General features: G+C 46.8%; 1 protein-coding gene across 1 annotated transcript in view; it reads right to left on the reverse strand.

The window, feature by feature from the left end:
• Window positions 1–1,191: 1,191 nt before the first annotated feature.
• ANKDD1A (ankyrin repeat and death domain containing 1A) overlaps window positions 1,192–26,924 on the reverse strand; it is a 45,662-nt gene continuing 19,929 nt past the window's right edge. The window contains exons 7-15 of the mRNA XM_030929752.1: window positions 25,180–25,278; window positions 24,535–24,633; window positions 21,867–21,965; window positions 13,887–13,985; window positions 12,555–12,653; window positions 10,729–10,824; window positions 6,938–7,142; window positions 4,576–4,707; window positions 1,192–1,277 (exon numbers count right to left, since the gene is read on the reverse strand). Of these exons, the coding sequence (XP_030785612.1) occupies window positions 1,192–1,277; window positions 4,576–4,707; window positions 6,938–7,142; window positions 10,729–10,824; window positions 12,555–12,653; window positions 13,887–13,985; window positions 21,867–21,965; window positions 24,535–24,633; window positions 25,180–25,278 (1,014 nt within the window). The remainder of the gene's footprint in view (window positions 1,278–4,575; window positions 4,708–6,937; window positions 7,143–10,728; window positions 10,825–12,554; window positions 12,654–13,886; window positions 13,986–21,866; window positions 21,966–24,534; window positions 24,634–25,179; window positions 25,279–26,924) is intronic.

Here is a 26,924-nt window from a genome sequence, read left to right on the forward strand (position 1 = left end):
CCCAAATGGAATAGATGATTTAATTTAAAGCCTCTGTTTTCCTTTTATAACTTTTAGTTTTTTCACAGACTTTCTATTTTAGAACAGTTTTAGGTTTAGAGAAAAATTGAGCAGATAGCACAGAGAGCTCCCATGTACTCTTCACCACACATGGTTTCCCCACTTATTAACGTCTGGCATCAGTGTGCCACATTTGATACAACTGATGAACCCATATTGACACGTTACTATTAACTCAAGTCCATAGCTCATATGAGAGCTCACGCTTTGTGCTGTACATGCTATGGGTTTTGACCAATGCCCAGTGTCATGTATCCACCATCACAGTGTCATACAGAACAGTTACACTGCCCTTCCATCCCCTGTGCCACCTCCTCATCCCTCCCTCTCACTGCCCCTGCAGCTCCTGGCAATCACTGATCATCTTTTTACTGTCTTTGTAGTTTTGCCTGTTCCAGAATGTCATATCCTTTCAGTTTTCAGTAAGTAACCCTCTCACACATTTCAAAAGGTAAAACAGTACAGAAAGGTACCGCTGAGAATTCTTTCTCCCACCCTGTCCCAGTCCCACTGTTCCCCATTAACCTACTACCCCAGGGAAACCACTTGATTAGTTTCTTAGCCTTTGTCTAGCTTTTATTTATGCAAATATGTCTTCTAATTTCCTTTCTTTTTTACACAATTAACAGCATACTATTAGTAGTATACTATATGCACTAATCTGTATCTTGTTTCTTTTCAAATTATAATTATTCTTTTAAAAAAATGCTTCACTGAGAGCAGGGAAGCCACCTTAGTTTTCCAAAAGTCACACAATACATGGTAGTATCAAAGAAATATCTGCTGAGAGGCCGGGCGCGGTGGCTCACGCCTGTAATCCCAGCACTTTGGGAGGCCGAGACGGGCGGATCACGAAGTCAGGAGATAGAGACCATCCTGGCTAACATGGTGAAACCCCGTCTCTACTAAAAAATACAAAAAACTAGCCCGGAGAGGTGGCGTGCGCTTGTAGTCCCAGCTACTCGGGAGGCTGAGGCAGGAGAATGGCGTAAACCCGGGAGGCGGAGCTTGCAGTGAGCTGAGATCCGGCCATTGCACTCCAGCCCAGGCGACAGAGCAAGACTCCGTCTCAAAAAAAAAAAAAAAAAACTAAAATTTGCTGGGTGTGATGGCACGCGCCTGTAATCCCAGCTACTCGGGAGGCTGAGGCACAAGAATCGTTTCAACCCAGGAGGCGGAGGTTGAGGTGAGCTGAGATCTCGCCGTTGTACTCCTGCCTGGGTGAGAGAGCAAGACTCTGTCTCAAAAAACAAAACAAAACAATTTTCACCCTTAAAGTGTAACTCAGAAAGATTTACAGTAAGAGCATATATTTAGCTCACAACATATATGTTAGGAAACAAAAGAATGCTGATTAAATATAACTTAGTGGTAGGTAAAGTTGTCTATTTTTTTCCCTATCATGTCTCATAAGGTAATAGATCACAAATATATTTTAGAATTTTTCTTAAGTTTCAAGAATCCAAAGATGGCCAGGCTCCATGGCTCACACCTGTAATCCCAGCACTTTGGAAGGCCAAGGCAGATGGGTCATCTGAGGTCAGGAGTTCAAGACCAGCCTCACCAATGTGGTGAAATCCGTCTACTAAGAATACAAAAATTAGCCAGGCATGATGGCATGTGCCTGTAATCCTAGCTACTCCGGAGGCTGAGGCAGGAGAATTGCTTGAATCCAAGAGAAGGAGATTGCAGTGAGCCAAGATCAAGCCACTGCACTCCAGACAGGGCAACAAGAGCAAAACTCTGTTTCTTTTTTTTTTTTTTTTTTGAGACAGGGTCTCACTCTGTCGCCCAGGCTGGAGTGCAGTGGCACGATCTCGGCTCACTGCAAGCTCTGCCTCCCAGGTTCACGCCATTCTCCTGCCTCACCCTCCCAAATAGCTGGAACTACAGGTGCCCGCCACCACGCCCAGCTAATTTTTTGTATTTTTAGTAGAGACGGGGGTTTCACCATGTTAGCCAGGATGGTCTCAATCTCCTGACCTCATGATCCGCCCGCCTTCCCAAAATGCTGGGATTACAGGTGTGAGCCACGGCACCCAGCCGAGCGAAACTCTGTTTCAAAAAAAAAACTACATCACCTGCAAAAGATTAAGAGAGAAAAGGAAGCTTTTTCTCTAAAAGCATCTCTTGACAAGTAGTGCAGATATCCTCTGAACCAATTTCTTTCTGTTTAATGTACCTGTATCTTGGGGTTTTTTTTTCCATTTAATTTATCCTGGAGCTCTTTCCATAACAACAACATCCTTTTACTGCTGAACAAAATTCCATTGTGTGGATGGAACATATTCTATTTCACCAGTCCCCTGTAGCCAGTCACTTGGTTTGTTTCCAATCTTTTGCTTTTTCAAAGTAATAACCTTGTATGCTGTCATTTTGTATGTACACAGGTTTATATGTAGGACACATTCCTAGGACTAGGATTGCTGGACCAATGGATAAAAGTATATTGTGGACGGATAATGCCAAATTACCTTTCAGAGACAGTGGCCCTGTGCACTCCATCAGGCATGTGTGACCACCAAAGCCCCTGTCAGCTGTTTTATTCTATCTCCTTTCCAGTCTCAGGCTCAGTGCAGAACTTTGAGGTAAGCTTTTCTCAAATGTGGGCTCCTAAACTGGCCACAGCCAGCTCTGCCACATGAAAGAGAGCTCAAATGAGACAGAAACAGCCTCTGGGCAGGATTTCTATCCTGCGCAGATATATTTTCCACATTCTAGGAAACCGTGAAGCTTCCAGAGCCACATTTCCCCAGAAACACATCCCCCTGCTGGTGTAGCCAAGCCCCACAAGCTGTGCTTGCCTGGCACCTCAAAGCCAAGCACCACGGATGCCACTTGCCATGGGTGCCTACAATTTCAAATAATGAGAAATAAGAAATTTCAGCTTCTCAGTCCCTCTAGCCAACATTTCAGGTGCATGACAGCCTCAGGTGGCAAGCGGCTGCTCTCCCGGACAGGGCAGAAGATGGAACGCCCCATCCCTGGGGAAGATCACGAGGTCAGGAGATCGAGACCATCCTGGCTAACACAGTGAAACCCCATCTCTACTAAAAATACAAAAAAATTAGCCGGGCGTGGTGGCGGGCACCTGTAGTCCCAGCTACTTGGGAGGCTGAGGCAGAAGAATGGCGTGAACCTGGGAGGCGGGGGTTGCAGTGAGCCAAGATCGCACCACTGCACTCCAGCCTGGCGACAGAGTGAGACTCTGTCTCAAAAGAAAAAAAAAAAGAAGAAGAAGAAAGTGTGCCAAGAACTCCAAGAGCTCCAAAGGACCATACCCGTGGGACGGGATTACCCACAAAACCTGAAACAGGCCCTTGGACCCATCCTCATGAAAAAGATCACTGTACAAACATTTGCCTGCTGGGCTCTGCATGACTGTGCATTACAGTAGAATCAGCTGGAGGTCCATTAACAGTGATTTTTTAAAAAGCCCTCAAATGATGGTCATCTTCTCTTCAGGTGGCTCCACACGCTGAGGTCCCATATGCCTGAAGGTCTGGCCTCCCCGGTTACATGGCTGTGCACCTCCTGGGGGCACTTGGGGCTGCGTTTGCTTTCTTCCTGATGTTTTCTGTTAAAAACAAGAATCTTATTTCCTCTGTTGCCTAAGCTCTGCCTCACAGGACTGGTTTTATGTTTTAATTGCCTGCCAGAGTTTGTGTTAAAAGAAGATGCAACAACTATATTTAAGAACATTTTGGGGAAAGAAAGGTAGCATCCCTAATCCCTCTACCCTGAAATGACTCTTAGCTTTTCCACCTGGCCTATAGCAGCTGTGGGGGGAGATCCTTTCCTTTTTTCCCTCAATAATATGCTAGAAATATTTCCCTCAGCAATATGCTAGAAATATGTCGGCATTGGTTTTCTTTGTTGCCTCATAACTAATGGAGCCTTCACAACTGTCAGTGACGGCCTAGTGCCCCATTCTGTGGTTGCCCCATCATGTACCACGTCAGTGGGTATCACAGCGTTTAAGGCTTTTCATCATGAGCTGATTTTGTTTTTAACGAGGGGTTAGTACTAGAACCTTCTATCCTGCTTGTCTGATGATTCCACAGAACACTCTGAATCCCAAATCAGGCTTTTGAAATTGGCATACTCAAATAAGTTGTGATGACCTCAGAAGGTTTATTTGACCTGATTTAACTGGTTCAACTCATATTAAGTCAGTTTTGGCTCCTATGTCTTAATGTTTGTGAAAAAGAAGTCTGAAGGTGGCTTATTCCAAAATGGAAAAAAAATATCAAGGTATAGAAGGCTGGTAAGCAAGAGATTCTGGACAGCATCACTGGCTCCGGGGCTGTGAAGGTCACAGTTTGGGCCAACACCAGGGCCAGGAGGCACTGTAGTTTGCCCAAGGGAAAAGGGGGCAGGGCTCGGGGTAGGAATCTGGAAGGCCCAAAGCCAGCATCACAGCATTCTTGTCTGAGCAGCCCTTGGAGGGCCCTGCTGCATTCCAGTGGGGGCCACCCAGCTCCTGAGAAGAAGGCCAGCAGAGTACGCTCTTACCAGCCAGGTCCCTCCTGCCAATGGCCACAAGGCCCTCGAACAGTGCTTTGCTGGGGTTCTCACCAGCCGTGGACACGCCATGCAGCCAAATGAGCAGCATTCGGTGGCCATGCTCCTGATAGCTTCTGGTGCCTGAGGACAGTGAGGGAGGAGAGAGGGAGAAGGAGCCAATGGGGCCACTTGACCAGAGCGCCTGTCTATGCCACCCTGCACCACCTCCTGAACATGCCCAGGTGGGAAGGAGGCCAAAAGCCTCCAAGGCCCTTCTCCCTGCTCCAGCCAAGCTCAGCCTGGAGATGGGTAAGGGGAGTGGAGGAGCAGCCTCTCAGAGAGGGGGGGAAAGGGTTTGTGTCTTGGTCTCTAGAACCTCCCCAGCCCCAGGCCTTCTCCTGAACACCCACTATACACTCTGTTGGTGTCACTCTGAATGGAGAAAGAATTGACATTCATTGTTGTGGTACCGTGATGCACAAACTGTACACTTCACCTCTCTGGCTGCTCAAAATAATCTGTGTCTTGCATGATAGTGGTCCTAATTTACAGATGAGAATACAGCTTAGTCAGAGACGGAGCTGGCCATGCTCTTTCCCCTGCACTGGTGGTTCTCGGACTCAGCTGCTCCTGGGAAACACCTAGGGCCCATGTCACCCCCAGAGAGTCTCATGTACCTGGGTCTGGGTGCAGCCTAGGCATTTAATGGTTTTAAAGTTTCCTAGGTGGTTCCAACATACAACCATGTTTGGAAAATAATTGCCCACACGGCATGGGGTTAACATGCTATTCGGCTGGCTGTGATTCAGCTGGCTCTCCTGTGTTGGGGAAACAGATAGATGCTGGGCCAGGTCCATCAGGTCCAGGTCACTCCATTTGCCCCTCTGACCTTCCATGTCCCTTTTGGGGCCCTCAGCAGGCATGTCCTCACGGTGCTGCCCTTGGTGTGGTGGCACTTCCGCTTGACCCAGTGGTCTCAACACCATTTGTTAAATATCTCTGCCCCCACCACTGTAATGTACAAGTGCTTCTTTATCATATATGAAAGTTCTTATCTGCAGCAGCGTTTACTTTTGAACTCTGCTCTATTCCACTGATCAATTTGCATATTTTTGTGTTAGGAATCTCTCTCTTTTTTTTTCTTTGGGAGACAGAGTCTCACTCTATCCCTCAGGCTGGAGTGTAGTGGTGTGATTTCGGCTTACTGCAAACTCTGCCTCCCGGGTTCAAGCGATTCTCACAGCCTCAGCCTCTCGAGTAGCTGGGATTACAGGAGCCCACTACCATGCCCGGCTAATTTCTGTATTTTTAGTAGAGACGGGACTTCACCATTTTGGCCAGGCTGGTCTCGAACTCCTAACTTTAGGTGATCCCCCACCTAGGCCTCCCAAAGTGCTGGGATTACAGGCGTGAGCCACCATGCTTGATCCAGGTATCTCTTTATGTAATTTTAATTTGGCTTTATAAAACGCTGAGTCTGCTTGGCTTAGATCCCCTTTATTGTTTTCCCCCAGAATGTTCACTTTTATATCCCTGTTTATTCTTTCAAATTGTAGAATACTTCAATCAAGTTTCAAAAATCTCCTATTTTGATTAAAATTAGATCAAATTTTTAATCGAATTGGGGAAAAACTGATATCTGTATGATACTTTTTCTTGCCACAAATACAGAATGTCATTCCATTTACACAAATCATCTTTTAGAGTTGAACCATTATTGTTTTATTCGTATGTGTCATCTGTATTTGTCTTTTAGGTTTTCCAGGTGAAACACACACACCATTGTAAATGGAGTCTCTTTTAAAAGATTCTCTATATATACTTTTTGCCCATTTAACAATGGTTCATAGGAGTTCTGTGGTGTTAGTATATTTTCTATATTTAGCCATCTCCTTGAATTATTTAATTCTAAGATTTTTTTTTAGTTGATTCCTCTGGATGTCCTATCTATATTAAATATGCCATCTGAAATTAATAAGTCTCTCTCTTCCTTTACAATATTTCCACTCCTTATTTCTATTTCCTTTTCATATCTTAGTGCCAGGGCCCAAATTTTCCATATAGATGTTGAATAATAGTGACAACAGCAGGCCCTCTTCTTTTTACCAAGAATGGTTTAGTTTAGGCGTAAACAGTGGGTATCAGTTTGGGCTGATTGGTGAAGAATGTGAAATTCACAATCAATGGAGAGGGAGAGGCAGAGTGTGCACCCTGGGCGGATGCCTGGAGGAGGGACAGAGCACCAGGTGTGTTGGGACCAGGCTGTGGGTTGCACAGGCTCTTTCCTAGAAGCACAGAAAACTGAACACATTTCAGGTGCCCCACCCCTCCGCCCACTGGTTGCTTGGAGGGAGGAGAGGCAAGGTGCTACCTGTCCACTGTTGTTCGATGGCGTAGACATGCGCCTCTGTGAAATCCCAGGAATATGCCAGCTTCTTCCACTCACGGGGCTGCAGATGCCTGGAGGCCAGCCGCCACAGCACAGAACGGAGCTGCTGTGTTTCCTGCCGATGGTCCTGCTTAAAGGACAAGCTCTTCCCAGAGGGGTCACTGAGGTCCCTGCATGAAAGGTGGTCCTGTGGGGCAGATCCCAAAAGTGCAGAAGCTCTCCCTCATGATCCCAGACAGGGGCAATGCCGAGCCAAGGGCCCTATGACCCTCCTACCACCACTGCTGGGGAGCCTGGGAGCTGGAGTCAGCAAGGGCCAGGGGCTTAACGTCCTCTCTTCTGGTTTCTCACTCCATGCCTTGCCTTGACCTCTGGAACCCAAGTTGCTCCCACTGTGCTTCCACCCGGAATTCCTCTGCTCACCTTCCTGCCCCTCAACCTCATTGTCAGAGTCAAAAGACCACCCATGTGCCACTTCCAGGGAGCCTTTCCAAATTCCTCCGGTCACCTGCCTCTTTCCTGTGTTCTTAGAGCATGGGTATCGACAGAAGTACTCCGAAGCTTTGGCCAAAACCAGGCAGGGCAGGTATCAGATTTGCTGAATCACAACAGGTAGTAAAGGGTAGGATTAAAAAATCCTTTCTAGCAAAGCAGGCAATGAAATTAGAGGTTACGAAAGAATTCTTTTTTTTTTTTTTTGAGACGGAGTCTCGCTCTGTCGCCCAGGCTGGAGTGCAGTGGCCGGATCTCAGCTCACTGCAAGCTCCGCCTCCCAGGTTCACGCCATTCTCCTGCCTCAGCCTCCCGAGTAGCTGGGACTACAGGCACCCGCCACCTCGCCCTGCTAATTTTTTTTGTATTTTTTAGTAGAGACGGGGTTTCACCATGTTAGCCAGGATGGTCTTGATCTTGTGACCTCGTGATCTGCCCGTCTCGGCCTCCCAAAGTGCTGGGATTACAGGCTTGAGCCACCGCGCCCGGCCGGTTACGAAAGAATTCTATCATAGCATACATGAAGCCCACAGAAGCCTAAGGCCCTCTAAAGGGAATGGATGCAGAGTTCTGGTTGTTAAGTTCAGGGTGAAAAAAATCACCCTGGTTTCTGCAATTCCAAAGCTTACATCATAGTCAACAGTCTCTGGCAATCACTGTGAGGTGAAGCTTGGTTCTCACCTGGGGTATTAAAAACTGGTCCCCTGGGGCAGTGTTTTCAGCCCCATCTGCACACTGAGACCATCTGGGAACTTTAAGAACCACTGATGTGTGGCCCCCACCTCAGAGATTCTACCTGAATTGGCCTGAGGGTCCAGGGGGGATTTGTGATTCTGACATGCAGCCACTGCCTTAGTGGTGAGGACCTGTAAAGCCTGAAGTGGCTTAGTACTCAGCACAGAGATGAATCAGTTAGTCTAACCCACAGTATTCACATTTTGGGATTATATTTAGGAATAATCTGTTGTATGTAAAGGGGTCATGTTTAAGGGAATCTAGCATATCAGTGGGAGAACATCTTATGATTCCTACTGAAATTTATCTACCAATTGATTTTGAAACAGTGATTTTTATTTAAAAGGGATAAGAGTTTACTAAGTTTGTAAACCACACTGGAATGTTTAAGATATTTGAGATTCTTTGTAGTTTTAGTTAATAGTCTTATTAGGATAATTTAAGAATTTAAGAAGCATTTGAAGTGCTTAAAAAGAAAATCTGGCTGGGCACGGTAGTTCAAGCCTGTAATCCCAGCACTTTGGGAGGCCGAGACGGGCGGATCATGAGGTCAGGAGATTGAGACCATCCTGGCTAATACGGTGAAACCCCGTCTCTACAAAAAAATACAAAAAACTAGCTAGGTGAGGTGGCGGGCGCCTGTAGTCCCAGCTACTCAGGAGGCTGAGGCAGGAGAATGGCATAAACCTGGGAGGCGGAGCTTGCAGTGAGCTGAGATAAAGCCACTGCACTCCAGCCTGAGCGACAGAGCGAGACTCCGTCTCAAAAAAAAAAATAAATAAATAAGAAAATCTGTTATATTAAGTTTATTTATTCAGTTTCAGTGTTTAAGGTAGTTTGACTAAGTTTAAACACAGGACCCAACATTACTCAAAAGATTTCCCTGAAACTGACTGGAAAAATTTACTAGTTGTATAGATAGAATAATAAGATTTATCAAATGAATTTTAAAGTTTAAGAAAAAACTAGGGGCCGGGCGCGGTGGCTCAAGCCTGTAATCCCAGCACACTGTGGGAGGCCAAGACGGGCGGATCACGAGGTCAGGAGATAGAGACCATCCTGGCTAATCCAGTGAAACCCCGTCTCTACTAAAAAATACAAAAAACTAGCTGGGCGAGGTGGCGGGCGCCTGTAGTCCCAGCTACTCAGGAGGCTGAGGCAGGAGAATGGCGTAAACCTGGGAGGCTGGAGCTTGCAGTGAGCTGAGATCCGGCCACTGCACTCCAGCCTGGGCGACAGAGCGAGACTCCGTCTCAACAAAAAAAAAAAAGAAAAAACTAGGTTTTTAAATGTATAAGTTAGCAGATTCAATACAGATGCCTCTCAACTTATGATGGCATTATGTCTTGATAAAAATATCATAAATTGGCCAGGCGCGGTGGCTCACGCCTGTAAACCCAGCACTTTGGGAGGCTGAGGTGGGTGGATCACAAGGTCAGGAGATCGAGACCATCCTGGCCAACATAGTGAAACCCTGTCTCTACCAAAAATACAAAAAAAATTAGCCGGGCATGGTGGCACGTGCCTGTAGTCCCAGCTACTTGGGAGGGTGAGGCAGGAGAGTCGCTTGAACCCGGGAGGTGGAGGTTACAGCGAGCAGAGATTGCACCACTGCACTCCAGCCTGGGTGACAGAGTGAGACTCTGTCTCGATAAATAAATAAAATATATATATATCATAAAAGTTGAAAATGCATTTAATCTACCTAACCTACAGACCATCATAGTTTAGCTTAGCCTACCTTACATGTGCTCAGTACACTTACATTAGCTTATAGTGGAGCAAATCATCTAACACAAAGCCAATTTTGTAATAAAGCACTGAATATCTCATGTCATTTATTGAATATTATATTGAAGTGAAAAACAGCATGGCTGTACGGGTACTGAAAGTACGGTTTCTACTTAATGTGTATCGCTTTTGTGCCATCATAAAGTAGAAAAGTCATAAGCTGAACCATTGTAATTGGGGACCGATTGTATTAACTTTGAAAGCTGAAGTAAATGCAAAATTATTTTCTGTATATAAAAACAACCCCCAAGGACACCAGAAAACTCCCTACCTCCATTTGCTAACTGGAATAGCAAACATTCTGCCACTCCTCTGTCCCAAGTCCACAGGAGACATTGCTAATCAATCCCAGCACACTTACTTCTGGCTCAGAAAGTTGCCTGAGCATGACATCCCAAGCAGCAGTTCAATCACCTGGAGATGGCATGAGATGGAACCACCTGCCATCTCTTTTTCACACATGTCCATATGCATTCATGCATGCATGCAATTCGTCAGCTGGAAGCTACAGCAGTGTCCAGCAGTATCTCCACGCTGGCATGGACCTCAGTCTGCCTTGTTTCAGCATGTTTGGACACTTGCCCATCACCAGATCCTCACAAACAACTGTGGTAGCATACAAGGTAGTGATTATCACCCACCTGGAGCCTGAGGGACCCAGAATTGGTCAGGGCTGGAATTCAAAGCCAGCTCCATCCGGAGCCAAAATCACTCCCTTTTCAATGAGGAAAAGATCAAGCGTGAGGCCTCCATACCTTCTTCCATCTGTAGAAACGATCAGCTTTTATGATCATGTCCACCAGGCTGACATGGTTGCTGCGGGCGGCCACTGCCAGGGCAGTTTTTCCCTGCTGCAATTAAGAGGCAAGAAGAGAAGCCACAGTTTCTACAGAAGGGGTACAAAAGGGCCTCTAGCACTGAGCACAAACCCTCCTGCCCACAAGAAGTGCTTTCCAGGCCGGGCGTGGTGGCTCAAGCCTGTAATCCCAGCACTTTGGGGGGCTGAGACAGGCGGATCACGAGGTCAGGAGATCGAGACCATTCTGGCTAACACGGTGAAACCCCAACTCTACTAAAAAATACAAAACAAAACTAGCCGGGCAAGGTGGCGGGCGCCCATTGTCCCAGCTACTCAGGAGGCTGAGGCAGGATAATGGCGTAAACCCGGGAGACGGAGCTTGCAGTGAGCTGAGATCCGGCCACGGCACTCCAGCTTGGGCGAGAGAGCGAGACTCCGTCTCAAAAAAAAAAAAAAAAAAAAAAAAAAAAAAAAAACGGAAGTGCTTTCCAGCAGTCTACACTGAGAGCAGAATGATCTTCTGGTTTTCTGGGCATGATGGGGATATGGAAAAGTCACAAATAGAATAAAGCAATAGCAATACATAATTCCAATGACCATCTCTTATGTTTCTTTAGAAATTAGGAAGCTTTAGAGCTTATGAAACTCAGCCCTCATTAACTCTTCAACATCCCCTGTGAAATAGGGGTTCCTACCCACTTTTCAGGTGAAGAAACCAGAGCCCAGAGATGGTGGCTTGGTGGGTTTTGTTTGTTTGTTTGTTTGTTTGTTTTTTGTTTTGTTTTTTTGATACAGAGTCTTGCTCTGTCGCCTGGGCTGGAGTGCAGTGGTGCAATCTTGGCTCACGGCAAGCTCCACCTCTCGGTTCACGCCATTCTCCTGCCTCAGCCTCCCGAGTAGCTGGAACTACAGGCGCCCCACCACACCCAGCTAATTTTTTTGTATTTTTAGTAGAGATGGGGTTTCACCGTGTTAGCCAGAATGGTCTCGATCTCCTGAAGTCGTGATCCACCCGCCTCCGCCTCCCAAAGTGCTGGGATTACAGGCATAAGCCACCGCGCCCGGCCTGAAGGCTTGGGTTTATTATGTCACTTTTGCCCACCTCCCATCGCGCCTCCTTTTCTCCAGGCCTCCCAGACAGTTACCTCCACAGACCTGCAGTGAGATGGGAAGCTCCCCTTCACATCTGGCCAGCTGCCCTGGTGCCTAGCTCAAAGCAGGGAGCCCCCTCCTAGGTCCAGCTTCAGGATCTGATCCTGGCCCCCAGCTCTACCCCACACCATCCCAGGCTGGCCTCGCTGAGTCACATGTGCAGGTGCCCCTCTCCCCATACACCTGTGACCTCCCAGCCTCATACCAAGTCTTCGGCTCTTCTGAGACCACTAGCACCTGTGGAAATAGCTGTCACAGTGAGCTAGGAAGCTTCCCCACACCCGGTCCCACATGTAGGGGTTGTTGGGCAGTACTGTGGGCAGTACTTCTACTCCCCAACCCTACCAGGTGACTCAGGAGGTCACAGTCTGATGGGGGCCATAAAGGAGAAAGCAATCATTTCACAGGCCTATACCAGAAAGGGGTGGGCCAAGGCTGAGGGACCTTAGTAGAGAGAGGGGAAGGTGGTCAGGAAGGCTTCCTGGAGGAGATTGCATTTGAGCTGGTATAGAAAGGATGGCAGTCCTTGAACACCCTGAGAGGGAGGAGGGAGGGGGCATTCAAAGCAGGGTCTCTGGCAAAGGGGGAGCCATGAAAGCCTGAAGCAAGGTAGGTTGTAAGCAGAGGTACCTTATCTCTCAGGTTTAAGTCAACCCCAGCAATGAGGAGCATCTCTGCTATGTCCTGCCAGGCGTGCTCTGCAGCCAGGTGAAGGGGTGTCTGCTGCCTCTAGGGGAGAAGCCAAGGGAACAGGTAAGTGAAAAGCACATGGGGTGGCCCGCCGCCCTAAGTCAAGCTCCACAATCATCCTAGTATATTTCTTCTAGTCTTTTCTTTAATACAGAATGTTTTTAGTTTGTTGGTTTTACATACATGAGATCATCCTATATGTACATTTTACATCTTTTTTTACCCCAACATGACACTTTTTGTGTACTATAAACTCTGATAAACACCATTTTTGATAACTCCATAATAGCCTATTTGTGTCTGTGCCATAATTTACCTAACCACTTCCCTATTATTAAATATTGAGGCCATTTTCAAAGTGAAGACTGATAAATAATACTGCAGTGAATATCTCTGTGCATGAGCTTTTAATATGTTTCTCAAGGCTCAGTTTCCAGCAGTGCTCATACGTATCATTTAAAGGTATATGATATATTCTGCCAAACTGCTTTCGACTCCCAGTGGCTCTGTAAGCCATGCCCTTGCTGGTACTGAGAATTATGTGGTTGGTGGGTAGATTGTGGGGACAGGATTTAAAAGGGCTCTTTACTGATCACAGCTTCAGGAATCAGAGGCCTCTTTTTTTTTTTTTTTGAGACGGAGTCTTGCCCTGTCACCCAGGCTGGAGTGCAGTGGCCAGATCTCAGCTCACTGCAAGCTCCGCCTTCCGGGTTCACGCCATTCTCCTGCCTCAGCCTCCCGAGTAGCTGGGACTACAAGCGCCCGCCACCGCGCCCGGCTAATTTTTCGTTTTTTTTTAGTAGAGACAGGGTTTCACCATGTTAGCCAGGATGGTCTCGATCTCCTGACCTCGTGATCCACCCGTCTCGGCCTCCCAAAGTGCTGGGATTACAGGCATGAGCCACCGCACCTGGCCCAGAGGCCTCTTTTTACACAAGACTGCCTCAGTCACCCCTGCCCTGGGAATTTTCCCTAAGGAAAAAAAGCAATGAAAGGAAAAGGTTGAATGTAAAAAGATATTCACTGCAATGTTATAGATCATGGCCAAAACTTGGGAACACCCAAAATGTTCAAAAGAGGAGAATGATGAACAAAACGATATTCCCTTCAACAACTATTTAAATTACCTTTTAAAAGCTAAAAAAAAAAAAAAAAAAAAAAAAAAGCAATTCCTCAACTCTGGGCCATGCTAGGAGACCACATGGAGACCTCCCAGCCTGGGAGGGTTTCCAGAAGCTCCCTGGGGCCCGGAAGGTCTCTGTAGCCACTTACATTGTCCATGGCATTCAAGTCACTGTGAGAGTTGATGAGGAGCTGGACCAAGGCAGGGAAGTTGTGCCTCACAGCGAGGTGCAGAGGAGAGGCACCCTGCTGTGGGAGGAGATACATGGATCAATCGATGAGTCCCTCCCAGGACTGCCCAGCTCCAGGCTGGTGCTGGGGACAGGAGGAGGGAAGGGTATAGTGCTTCTGGGTTTGGCCCTTTTAGCTTCTTGGCTGACATGGATGGCCTTAGGCAATTAAGGTCCCAAAGCTTGAATTCCTGGAGCTCCAAACTGATCCTCTAGATGGGTGAGAGTCTGAAGACCCAAGGGTGAGACCCTGCTATGTCAGGAACTCACCATGTGACCTCGGGCAAGTCATTTCCCTTCTCTGCTACTCTTCATCTGGCAAGTGAGGTTTGCCATGGTCCCTCCTAGCAACAATACCTGAAGATTCTCTGACATCTCATTTAATCCACACATCAACCTAGGAAGTATATAGGGATGGTGTTCTTATTAGTATCTTCATCTTACAAACAGAAACACTGAAGTTCAGAAAACTTAAGTGACCAAGGATACATAGCTAATAGGAACTATGTCTTATTGGACTTTCTACTCCCACTGCGTCCACACCCCCAATACCTAGGTACCTAGTACCTGATAACTGTTTGTGTAGAAAATGAATGAATGAGAGAGCCAGCTGGGACCAGAAAAGATACCTCACTCCAAGTTCAATTCTCCTTCAACAGTGGAAGACACCATCCTCAATAGTCTCCTGTGGCCCCCTGAGTAAATGACAAAGAGGGGATACTCCCTCCTCTCTAGGTGATAGAGTGACACACATACTGTGGAATAGTACAAGGCCAATAAAATTGATGTTAGAAACTAATACTTATTATGGAAAACATCCTCATGTATTGAGCTATAAAAGGGTTACAGAACAGAATACACACACACATAAAACAAAAATGCCCATTATTGCCATTACTAATTTAGGCCAGTGGGTATGGAGTCTTATCAATATTAGAAAAGAAGATTTGAACAAAAAATTATTTGAGACATGTAATTGTATATTTACAAAGAGCTCGCACAGTTGCTCTGTCTTACCATGTGATGCCTCCCATCATGTCACAACACAGCAGGAAGCCCCTTACAAGAGGCTAGTACCATGTTCTAGGACTTTCCAGCCTCTAGAACCATGAGCTAAATAAATCTCTATTCTTTATAAGTCACCCAGTCTACGGTATTCAGTTATAGCAACACAAAATGGACTAGGACACCTTTCCCTGCCAAAAATCCTAGTAGAATGAAGTCATATAGAAGACAAAAATACTCTTCAGTAGCATTCTTGTATTGAATGCTTATGAGAAATGACATATAATTTTAAAAAAGATATTCTAGTCACAATGACAGCCAAAAAATATAAACTAATTATGAAGGATATAATTAGAAATGAATAAGACAAAGGTAAACCAAAGCTATATAACATCACTTAGGGATATAAAAGAAGACATAAAGAAATGGCAAGGCCAGGTGTGGTAGCTCACACCCGTAATCCCAGTACTTTGGGAGACTAAGGTGGGAGGACCACTTGAGCCCAGGAGTTCGAGATCAGCCTGGATAACATAGTGGGACCCCGTCTCTACAAGAAATTTAAAACAAAATTAGCTGAGCATACTGGTGCACACCTGTAGTCCCAGCTACCTAGGAGGCTGAGGCAGGAGGATTGCTTGAGCCCAAGAGGACGAGGCTGCAGCGAGCCATGATCCTACCACTTCACTCCAACCTGGGCAACAGCATGAGACCTTGTCTCTAAAAAAATCTATCTATCTAGGCTGGGTGCAGTGGCTTACGCCTGTAATCCCAGCACTTTGGGAGGCGGAGGCGGGCGGATCACGAGGTCAGGAGATCGAGACCATCCTGGCTAACACGGTGAAACCCCATCTCTACTAAAAAAAAAATTACAAAAAATTAGCCGGGATTGGTGGCGGGCGCCTATAGTCCCAGCTAGTCAGGAGGCTGAGGCAGGAAAATGGCATGAACCCGGGAGGCGGAGCTTGCAGTAATCTGAGATCACGCCACTGCACTCCAGCCTGGGCGACAGAGCGAGATTATGTCTAAAAAAAAAAAAAATCTATCTATCTATCTATCTATCTATCTATCTATCTATCTATCTATCATATCAATCATTCTATCCCCACCATGCACTGTGGAGACAATCCTCTTACCTAAAGCTCTCTCCCATCTGTCAAATATTTTTGTCATAATTTGTTAATTTTAACCATTCTGAAAAGTAGTATATCATAATGTATTTCTCAAAATGCAGTATATCTCAAAAAGTAGTATATCATAGTATATCATATTACACTTCCCTAATAGCTAATGCTGTTAAACATCTTTTCATGTGCTTATTTGCCATCTGCATATCCTCTTCAGTGAAATGTCTATTCATGTCTTTTGCCCATTTTTTTTTTTTACCTTGAGTTTTGAGAGCTCTTTATATACTCTACACATTAGCCTTTATAAGACATGTGATTTGCAAATCTTCTCTCTTGGTCCGTAGCTTGTTTTTTCATCCTCTTAACAGATCCTTTGCGGAGCAAAATTTTTAAATTTTGATGAGGTCCAATTAATCAAATTTTTGCTCCTATGGATCATGTTTTTGGTGTCAAGTCTAAGAACTCTTTGGGCTAACCCTAGATCCAAAAATTTTCCTCCTTATATTTTTTCTTTTTTTTTTTTTTTTTTTTTTTTTTTTTTTTTTGAGACGGAGTCTTGCTCTGCCACCCAGGCTGGAGTGCAGTGGCCGGATCTCAGCTCACTGCAAGCTCCGCCTCCCGGGTTCACGCCATTCTCCTGTCTCAGCCTCCCGAGTAGCTGGGGACTACAGGCGCCCGCCTCGTCGCCCGGCTAGTTTTTTGTATTTTTTAGTAGAGACGGGGTTTCACCGTATTAGCCAGGATGGTCTCGATCTCCTGACCTCGTGATCCGCCCGTCTCGGCCTCCCAAAGTGCTGGGGATTACAGGCTTGAGCCACCGCGCCCGGCCTATTTTTATTTATTTTTTGAGACGGAGTCTTACTCTGTCACCCAGGCTGGAGTACAGTGGCACAATCTCGGCTCACTGCAACCTCTGCTTCCCGGGTTCAAGCAATTCTTCTGCCTCAGCCTCCTGAGTAGCTGGGACTACAGGTGTGCGCCACCACGCCCGGCTAATTTTTTGCATTTAGTAGAGATGGGGTTTCACCATGTTGGCCAGGCTGGTCTCGAACTCATGACCTCATGATCCTCCTGCCTCGGCCTCCCAAAGTGCTGGGATTACAGGCGTGAGCCACCTCGCTGCCCGGCAGTCCTCATACTTTTTTATAGTTACACAGTATTCCATTGCAGGGATGGGCCATAATTTATTACATTGTCTCCTAAACATGGGTTTCAATCTTTTGCTATTACAAATGATACTGCAGCAAAAACCTTGTACATAGTATCATTCCATACATGTGGAAGTATGTCTGTAGAATAAATTCCTAGATTTGTTGAGTCAAAGGGCACATGTGTTTGTATGTTTTATACATATTGATAAATTGCCCTCTGAACAGATTGTACCAATTTCTACCCCTTCCAGTAATATATGAAGGTGCCTATTTCCCTACAGCTTTGTCAACCCACTTGGCAAAACTTTTGGATTTTTGCCAACCTAATGAGTGAAGAATTGTATCTCCATGTAGTATTAATTTGCATTTCTCTTTTTTTTTTTTGAGACGAAGTCTCACTCTGTCGCCCAGGCTGGAGTGCGGTAGTGCGATCTCCACTCACCTGCAAGCTCTGCCTCCCAGGTTCACGCCATTCTCCTGCCTCAGCCTCCCGAGTAGCTGGGACTACAGGTACCCATCACCACACCCGGCTAATTTTTGATTTTTTTTTTTTTTTTTTTTTTTTTGAGATGGAGTCTCGCTCTGTCGCCCAGGCTGGAGTGCAGTGGCCGGATCTCGGCTCACTGCAAGCTCTGCCTCCCGGGTTTACGCCATTCTCCTGCCTCAGCCTCCCGAGTAGCTGGGACTACAGGCGCCCGCCACCTCGCCCGGCGAGTTTTTTTGTATTTTTTAGTAGAGACGGGGTTTCACCGTGTTAGCCAGGATGGTCTCGATCTCCTGACCTCGTAATCCGCCCGCCTCGGCCTCCCAAAGTGCTGGGATTACAGGCGTGAGCCACCGCGCCCGGCCTGCATTTCTCTTAGTAATCCTCTGTGTTTCCTTTTCTACCAAATTTCTCTTCATAACCTTTGGGCATTTTTCTCTTGTGTTGTTTTTTTTTTTTTTTTTTTTTTTGAGGCGGAGTCTCGCTCTGTCAGCCCGGACTGGAGTGCAGTGGCCGGATCTCAGCTCACTACAAGCTCCGCCTCCCGGGTTTGCGCCATTCTCCCGCCTCAGCCTCCCGAGTAGCTGGGACTACAGGCGCCCGCCACCTCACCCGGCTAGTTTTTGTATTTTTAGTAGAGACGGGGTTTCACTGTATTAGCCAGGATGGTCTCGATCTCCTGACCTCGTGATCCTCCCGTCTCGGCCTCCCAAAGTGCTGGGATTACAGGCTTGAGCCACCGCGCCCGGCTGTGTTGTTTGTTTTTTAACTTTGTAATGATTTGTGGGACTTTTTTTTTAATTTTAATTTTTTTTAGAGATAAGGTCTCACTCTGTTACCCAGGGTGGAGTGCAGTGGTGTGATCACAACTCACTGCAGCCTCAACCTCCTCGGCTCAAGTGATCCTTAAACTTCAGCCCCCAGAGGATCTGGGACTATAAGTAGGTATCCACCACCACACCCGGCTGATTTTTAAATGTTTTGTAGATATGGGGGTCTTACTATGCTGCCCAGGCTGGTCTCGAACTCCTGGACTCAAGCAATCCTCCCACCTCAGCCTTCCAAAGTGTTGGGATTACAGGTGTGAGCCACTACACCTGGCAACACCTTCACTTGTTATGAATGTGTCTTTTGACAGTGTTACTACCAGCAAGTTACTTTTGGTATTAAAAACAACGCAAATACAACAAATAAAAGTGACACAATTAAATAAATAAATAGGCAGCGAAAACTGCTGAAATGAAAAGGAAAACAACATACTCAATGTGGGTAACAGGAAAACTTCATAGTTTGACCACTGGGCTGGCATCAGGATTCTGGTGTCTTGATGGGCAGAAACAAGTAAGCATTTAGCCTGAATTCTTTCTAGCTGGAGGTGATACTCTTTACATGGGAAACACTGGGAGGGCATTAAAAAAAAGTGCTTGCTTTACTAGGGCTTTGGAGTCAAGGATGCCTTTCTTCTCTATATTCCAATGAATTGCGTAATACTGTTTCTGTAATAAGTTTAAATATAGTACTTGTTTTAGTTATAAGAAATGACCCCTTTCTGATATAAACCATAGATGTTTCTTTGTTTATATAATAGGAATAATAATAGTACTTATAGGTAAGGAAACGGGCCCAAAAAGGTCAAAGTAGCTTGCCCAAGGTTATTCAGTTTGGAGTGCCAGCATACAAAGCCAGGTCTAACACCAAAGCCTGTTTTATTTTATTTTTTATTTTTTATTTTTTTGAGACGGAGTCTCGCTCTGTCGCCCAGGCTGGAGTGCAGTGGCCGGATCTCAGCTCACTGCAAGCTCTGCCTCCCAGGTTTACGCCATTCTCCTGCCTCAGCCTCCTGAGTAGCTGGGACTACAGGCGCCCGCCACCTCGCCCGGCTAGCTTTTTTTTGTATTTTTTTTTTTTTAGTAGAGACGGGTTTTCACCATGTTAGCCAGGATGGTCTCGATCTCCTGACCTCGTGATCCGCCCGTCTCGGCCTCCCAAAGTGCTGGGATTACAGGCTTGAGCCACCGCGCCCGGCCAGCCTGTTGTTTTTAAATTTTAATTATTTAATTCAGCTTGATAGTTATTGTCAACTTGCCTTCTAGAAAGGTAGTTACCATTTGAAACTCCCACTACTTTTTTTTTTTTTTTTTTTTTTTGAGACAGTCTCACTCTGTTGCCCAGGCTGGAGTACAGTGGAGCGATCTCAGCTCACTGCAACTTCTGCCTCCCAGGTTCAAGTGATTCTCGTGCCTCAGCCTCCCAAGTAGCTGGGATTACAGGGATATATCACTATGCCTGACTAATTTTCTTTCTTTTCTTTCTTTTCTTTCCTTTCCTTTCTTCTTTCTTCTTTCTTTCTTGCTTTCTTTCTTGCTTTCTTTCTTTTCTTCTCTCTTTCTCTCTCTCTCTTTCTTTTTTTTTTTTTTTGAGGCAGAGTCGTGCTCTGTTGCCCAGGCTGGAGTACAGCAGCGCAATCTCGGCTCACTGCAAGCTCTGCTTCCTGGGTTTACGCCATTCTCCTGCCTTAGCCTCCCAAGTAGCTGGGACTACTGGCGCCCACCACCACACCCGGCTAATTTTTTTATATTTTTAGTAGAGACGGGGTTTCACTGTGTTAGCCAGGATGGTCTTGATCTACTTACCTCATGATCCGCCAGTCTTGGCCTCCAAAAGTGCTGGGATTACAGGTGTGAGCCACCACACCCAGACACACCTGGCTAATTTTCTATATTTTTTGTAGAGATGGGGTTTCGCCATGTTGTCCAGGCTGGTCTCGAACTCCCAGCCTCAAGCAATCTGCTCACCTTGGCCTCCCAAAGTGCTGGGATTACAGGCTCATGCCACCATGCCCAGCCAATTTTTTTTTTTTTTTTTTTGAGACGGCTCTGTCGCCGGGGCTGGAGTGCAGTGGCCGGATCTCAGCTCACTGCAAGCTCCGCCTCCCGGGATCAGGCCATTCTCCTGCCTCAGCCTCCCGAGTAGCTGGGACTGCAGGTGCCTGCCACCTCGCCCGGCTAGTTTTTTGTATTTTTTAGTAGAGATGGGGTTTCACAGTGTTAGCCAGGATGGTCTCGATCTCCGGACCTCGTGATCCGCCCATCTCGGCCTCCCAAAGTGCTGGGATTACAGGCTTGAGCCACTGCGCCTGGCCTTTTTTTTTTTTTTTTTTTTAAGACAGAATCTCACTCTGTTCCCCAGGCTGGAGTGGTGGTGTGATCATGGCCCACTGTGGCCTCAACCTCCTGGGCTCAAGCAGTCCTCTTGCCTCAGCCTCCCGAGTAGCTAGGACTACATGTGTACACCACCACGACCAGCCAGTTTTTCAAAAAAAATTTTGTAGAGATGGGATCTCCCTAGATTACCCAGGCTGGTCTTGAAGTCCTGAGCTCAAGCAATACTCTAGCCTCAGCCTCCCATAGTGCTGGGATTACAGGTGTGAAGCACTGCACTCCCAAAGTCTGTGTTTTAACCAACAGATTATATGGTTCCTGTGTGTGGACCAAATGTATAACAGGAAAAAGATTAACAAGTAAGTGGACAGATAGGCAACATAAAAGATTAATAGTAAAACCCAATGCCTAGGTTTGGCACAGTGACTCATGCCTGTAATCCCAGCACTTTGGGAGGCTGAGGCAGGCGAATCACTTGAGTCAGGAGTTCATGACCAGCCTGGCCAACATGGTGAAACCCCATGTATTTTTCTACCAAAAATACAAAAAAAATTAGCCAGGCATGGTGGTGTGTGCCTCTAGTTCCAGCTGCTATTCAGGAGGCTGAGGCAGGAGAATTGCTTGAACCTGGGAGGCAGAGGCTGCAATGAGCCGAGATTGCACCACTGCACTCCAGCCAGGGCAACAGAGCAAGACTCCGTTAAAAAAAAAAAAAAAAAAAAAAAAAAGCCCCAATGCATAAATGAGCAGAGAACAGGAGCTGATAGTTCAGTTCAGAGGAATTGCAAGCTTGGTTTCTAATCCTGTTACAGCTACAACAGTATTTCACTCTCCTAAGTGCTGCCGGCTCCCCTACTCCTGGTCTGCACCCCAACCCCAAGGGTCTGATGTTCCCGTTTCTCCTTGTGCTTCATCAGTGTGCTCATGGAAGGCTTTGCAATGGAGACCCCCTTCAACCCTCGCACCCACGCTTACATGATCAGCCACGTTGGTGCAGCCTCCTGCGTGGATGAGGACCCGAGACACATCCTCCGAGCCACTGAGAGCTGCATAGTGAAGGCAGCTCAGGTTTTTCTGGAAGGAAACAGGCATCAATGCAATATCACAAGGACCCCTCCTACTGAGGTCTGCAAAGCTCTTAGATTCATTTTTCCATCTGAGTGTCACAACACCACTGGGAGTATTATCCCCATTAAACTGAGGCTGGAAAAATCAATGACTTTCCCAGGCCTGGTGACCAGTAAAAGGAACTCACTATGGTCTCAGTCTTTTCCTCACCTTCTATCACAAATGCAAGAATGTAGACCAAAGCCTGCCCAAGTCTATGGCTGGTAAACACATGCAGTCGATTGACTCTAAGGAGGTGGTTTTCTTTTTTTTTCCTGAGACAGAGTCTCACTCTGTCACCCAGGCTGGAATACAGTGGCACAATCTCGGCTCACTGCAACCTCTGCTTCCCGGGTTCAAGCGATTCTTCTGCCTCAGCCTCCTGAGTAGCTGGGATTACAGGCACCCGCCACCATGCCCAGCTAATTTTTGTATTTTTAGTGAAGACGGGGTTTCACCATGTTAGCCAGGCTGGTCTTGAACTCCTGATCTTGTGATTCACCGGTCTCGGCCTCCCAAAGTGCTGGGATTATAGGCGTGAGCCACCATGCCTGGCCAGGAGGTGGTTTTTAAAGAGGAAGACAAGTAAGATTTGCCAACTCAGAGCAAATTCCACCCAGCATGCACTGCCCAACACAAGCTGGTCTTGGCGCATCCAAACAGGATCCTGGCAGGGCCAGAATGGAGGCTTGGTCTCGGTGGGCCTCAAAGTGCTCTCTTTCAGTCAGAGCCCAGCCCAGCCCAGCCCAATGATTACCTTGCACAAGGCACACACCAGACAGGCCCCACTAGGGTGACCCACTGTCTCAGTTTGCCCAGGATTGAGGAGTTCTTGAGATGTGGGACTTTCCACTTTAAAATCAGGACAGTATGGGGCAAACCAGGACTAGCTAGCCACCTTGCTAAAGTCCCAACTGAGTGAGTACCTGGGGTGTGTGGGATTCAGTCCATCTCCCAATGGGAAATGCAGTCACCATGGGCTTGGCACCTCCTCCGAGACCCTACAGCATGACATTCTGGGAGGGGTGGGAGTGTTGAAATGGAATGTGGCCTCTGCCAGAAACCACAAGCTGAGGCTGAAGCCCGAGTCCTGACATGATGAGCAGCTCCAGCCCCCCACCCAATGGCTACCCAGCTGGGTGCAACCTTCCCAGTCTCTCTCTCTCTTTTTTTTTTTTTTCTTGAGACAGGGTCTCACTCTGTCGCCCAGGTTGGAGTACAGTGGTGCAATCATAGCTCACTGCAGCCTCAAACTCCCAGGCTCAAGCAATCTTCCAGCTTTGGCCTCCCAGAGTGCTGCGTTACAAGCATCAGTCACCTTGCCCAGCCTTTTTTTTTTTCAAAGCCACTCAAATTAAGCAGTGGGGAAATAAATATTTTTTAGCATAACATTTTAATTATCTGTTTTTGAACTGCCTGTGTATTTTTGCTATTATTTATGTTGTATTATTTATTATTAATATTTTTGCTATACTATTGACATTTAGAACAAAGCAAGAATTCCAGAACCTGAAGCCATTCAACCAGACAAAAAGGTTATTTGTCACTGATACAAAAATAAAAAGCAAAGCAAAAACACCAACTCACTACCTAAAGAAAGGTCACAACCCCGCTTTCCAGGTCATAGAGGAGAATTTCTACTGGCAGAATTGATGAGTACAATGGGGAGAAAGAGAAGAGGTTCATCCAGGGCCACACCCCAAGCCCCAGCTCTGTCAGGGGAAAGCTTCGTCAGTGGGTGGGAGCTCTGGAGTCAGGGGAACAGGCTTTTGAGACTCAACTTTGCCTCGTACTAGCTTGTGACCCTGCAAAAGTGCCCTCAAAGCTCCAGTTTTCTCATCTGCAAAATGGGTGGAATTTTTCTGAGGTAACAGTTATGAAGGGGCTTTGTGAACTATCAAGAGCTCAACAAACAGAAGACACTAACAGGGCCAGGTACAATGGCTCCCGCCTATAATCCCAGCACTTTGGAAGGCTGAGGTGGGTGGATCACTTGAGGTCAGGAGTCTAAGACCAGCCTGGCCAACATGGTGAAACTCCGTCTCTACCAAAAAAATACAAAAATTAGCCGGGCGTGGTGGTACACACCTGTAGTCCCAGCTACTTGGGAGGCTGAGGCAGGAAAACTGCTTGAACCCAGGAGGCGGAGGTTGTAGTGAGCCACGATCGCACCATTGCACTCCAGCCTGGGTGACAGAGTAAGACCCATCTCAAAAGTAAAACCAAAAAACACTAACAGGTGTTGAGGTGTTGGGCGCTATTATGTCCTAGGCACTGTGTTAGATATTTAATCCTCACAATAATGTAAAAAAGTAAATGTCATCCCACTTTACAATTGGGAAACAAGGCTCAGAGAGGTTAAGTAACTTGCTCCGGGTCACAGGGCTCAGCAGTGGAGAACCCAAGATCAGAACCTGGCCTGCTGCCTCGAAGCCTCTATTCATTCAGGGTTCAGGAATCATTGTGGCCATTACTGCCGACACGGCTATGGCTCAGCAGACAAGAGCAGACCGCAGTCTTGGGAGGGCCTGGCTACCTGGGTGAGGGCATTCACGGTGCTCCCAGCCCTGAGGAGGAGCCGCACACAGTCAGGGTGGGTCCCTCCAGCAGCCGCATGCAGGGCAGTCAGACCTTCCTGCAACACACAAGGAGAGCAATGAGGATGGTGGGGAGGCCCACCCAAGTGACCCCCAATCCCACCGTGAGAGGACGCCCCATGTGCCTTGGCCCCAGGGACCCTTGAGCTCTGCACTGCCCTGCCCCTGGGAAAAATGAGCTTTCTTGTTTGTGATCCCATGAGCCCCACCCCTGAAGTCCTCACTTTGTGGAGCACACACATGGTATAGTCACTCCTGGCTCCGTATCTCTGCTCACGTTCTGCCCCTCCCCCTCTGTCTGTTTCCTCCTACTCCAGCAAGCCCTCCCTCACCATCCTGTCCATGGCGACGTCTCCCTTCTTTGAACACACACTCTGTGTCTCACTTATTTGGTGATCCATCATGCCAAGTGCTACCATTAAGCCTGGAGTTCAGTGCTGCTGCTTGTCTTTCCCTGGCGGGCTTTCAGTTTGAGATCATGCCCTCAGCCTCCTGGCTTTAGACTGCACCATGGATTGGTGGGGGTTCCTCGAAGGCAGACAGCAAGCGTCATGCATCTCACCATCCTCCAGGTGGTGACTCACCGCATTCTGCTCCTCCAGGTCCAGCCCAATGTCCACAAGTCGCTGCACCACAGCCATATGGCCCCGACCAGCAGCCAGATGAAGGGCTGTGTTCCCCTCCTACAGGAAAAAGGGCTCCTGAGATGCCAGCAGACCAGAGCCCCAGAATCACAGACCTGTGATGAGCTGCAGCCATGCACACTGGGTCAGTGCCACCCTGCTCCTGACAACTGTGCCAAAAACTACAACCAGGGGCAGATTGCAGGGCCAAGCCCTGGTCTTTCTTTCCTTATACTTCAAGGCAGGCACACTGCTTAAAAATTAAACAAAACCAATTCTACTTTCCACGTGCCCATCTGAAGCCAGTCCCTCCTCGGGTCCCCCAAATCCATCTCCTCTCACTGCTCAAGGCCCCAGCAACTCTCCCCTGAGCTCAGGCTGTTCCAGGCAGCTGCTTCGTTCAGTCACCTGCCTCCCTCAAGTCTCTGCGTGAGACGTTAGTTTCTCATTGAGTAGCGTGGCCTGCGCGGGCCACACTCTGAAACTGCAAACCCCACCTCTGTCGTCCTCAGCCTATTTTCCTGCCCTGCTTTTCCTCTCCCCACTGCACAGATTGCTTTGCCAACACACTCTGTCAGTGGCTGTGTGCTTAGTGTTTATCGTCTGACTCTTTTTTTCTTTATTATTTTACTTTAAGTTCTGGGATACATGTGCAGAATGTGCAGATTTGTTACATAGGTAAATGTGTGCCATGGTGGTTTGCTGCACCTGTCAACCCGTCACCTCGATATTAAGCCCCGCATGCATTAGCTATGTATCCTGATGCTCTTCCTCCCCTCGCCCCCACAAACCAGGCCCCGGTGTGCGTTGTCCCCCTCCCTGTGTCCATGTGGTTCTCATCGTTCAGCCCCCACTTATGGTAGCTACCACTAGTGGTAGAAGATTTGGGCCAGAGTCTAGGATGAATATTTGTTGAAAGTCTCATGAGTTGTAATGAAGGAGAAATCATGTTATGGCTAGAACGAAGCCGATATCACCAATACGGTTATACAAGATTGCTTGAGCGGCTGCTGTGTTGGCGTCTGTTCAAGCATGTCATCAGCTAATTAGTAGAAAGGATATAATTCCCACACCTTCTCATCCAATGAAAGTTGGAAGAGGTTGTTGGCGGTAATTAAAATTAATATAGTGATGAGGAAAATGAGGAGATACTTGAAGAATTGGTCGATGTTTGGGTCTGAGCTTATGTATCATAATGAAAATTCTGTAATGCACCAGGTAATAAATAGTGCAATTGGAATAAATATTATGGAAAAATAGTCTAGTTTGAAGCTCAGTGCTAGTTCTAGTGATTGAATAGTCATTCAATGTCAGTTTGAGATAATTGTGTCTTGGTCTAGGAGGATATATAGGGCTATAGGAAGGAGACTAATAATAAAGGTAAATATTATAGTCGTTTTTACATAATTAGGATATAAATGGTTTTTACTGGGTTTAATAAGGGTTATAATAACTGGGAAGATTAGGGAAGTTAGGGTTAATATGACAATGGAGGCGTGCATTGTTATTACTTTTATTTGGAGTTGCACCAATGTTTTTGGTTCCTAAGACCAATGGATAACTGTTATCCTTTAAAAGTTGAGATAGCCATTTTGTTAAGTACGGGGGCATGGGTTAGCAGTCCTTGCAAGCTTTCTCGGTAAATAAGAAGTGGTGGGCTTCTATGTTTAGATTCACAATCTAATGTTTTAGTTAAACTATATTTA

This window comes from Rhinopithecus roxellana, chromosome 5 (assembly GCF_007565055.1).
Source record: "Rhinopithecus roxellana isolate Shanxi Qingling chromosome 5, ASM756505v1, whole genome shotgun sequence".
Lineage (NCBI taxonomy): Eukaryota > Metazoa > Chordata > Mammalia > Primates > Cercopithecidae > Rhinopithecus > Rhinopithecus roxellana.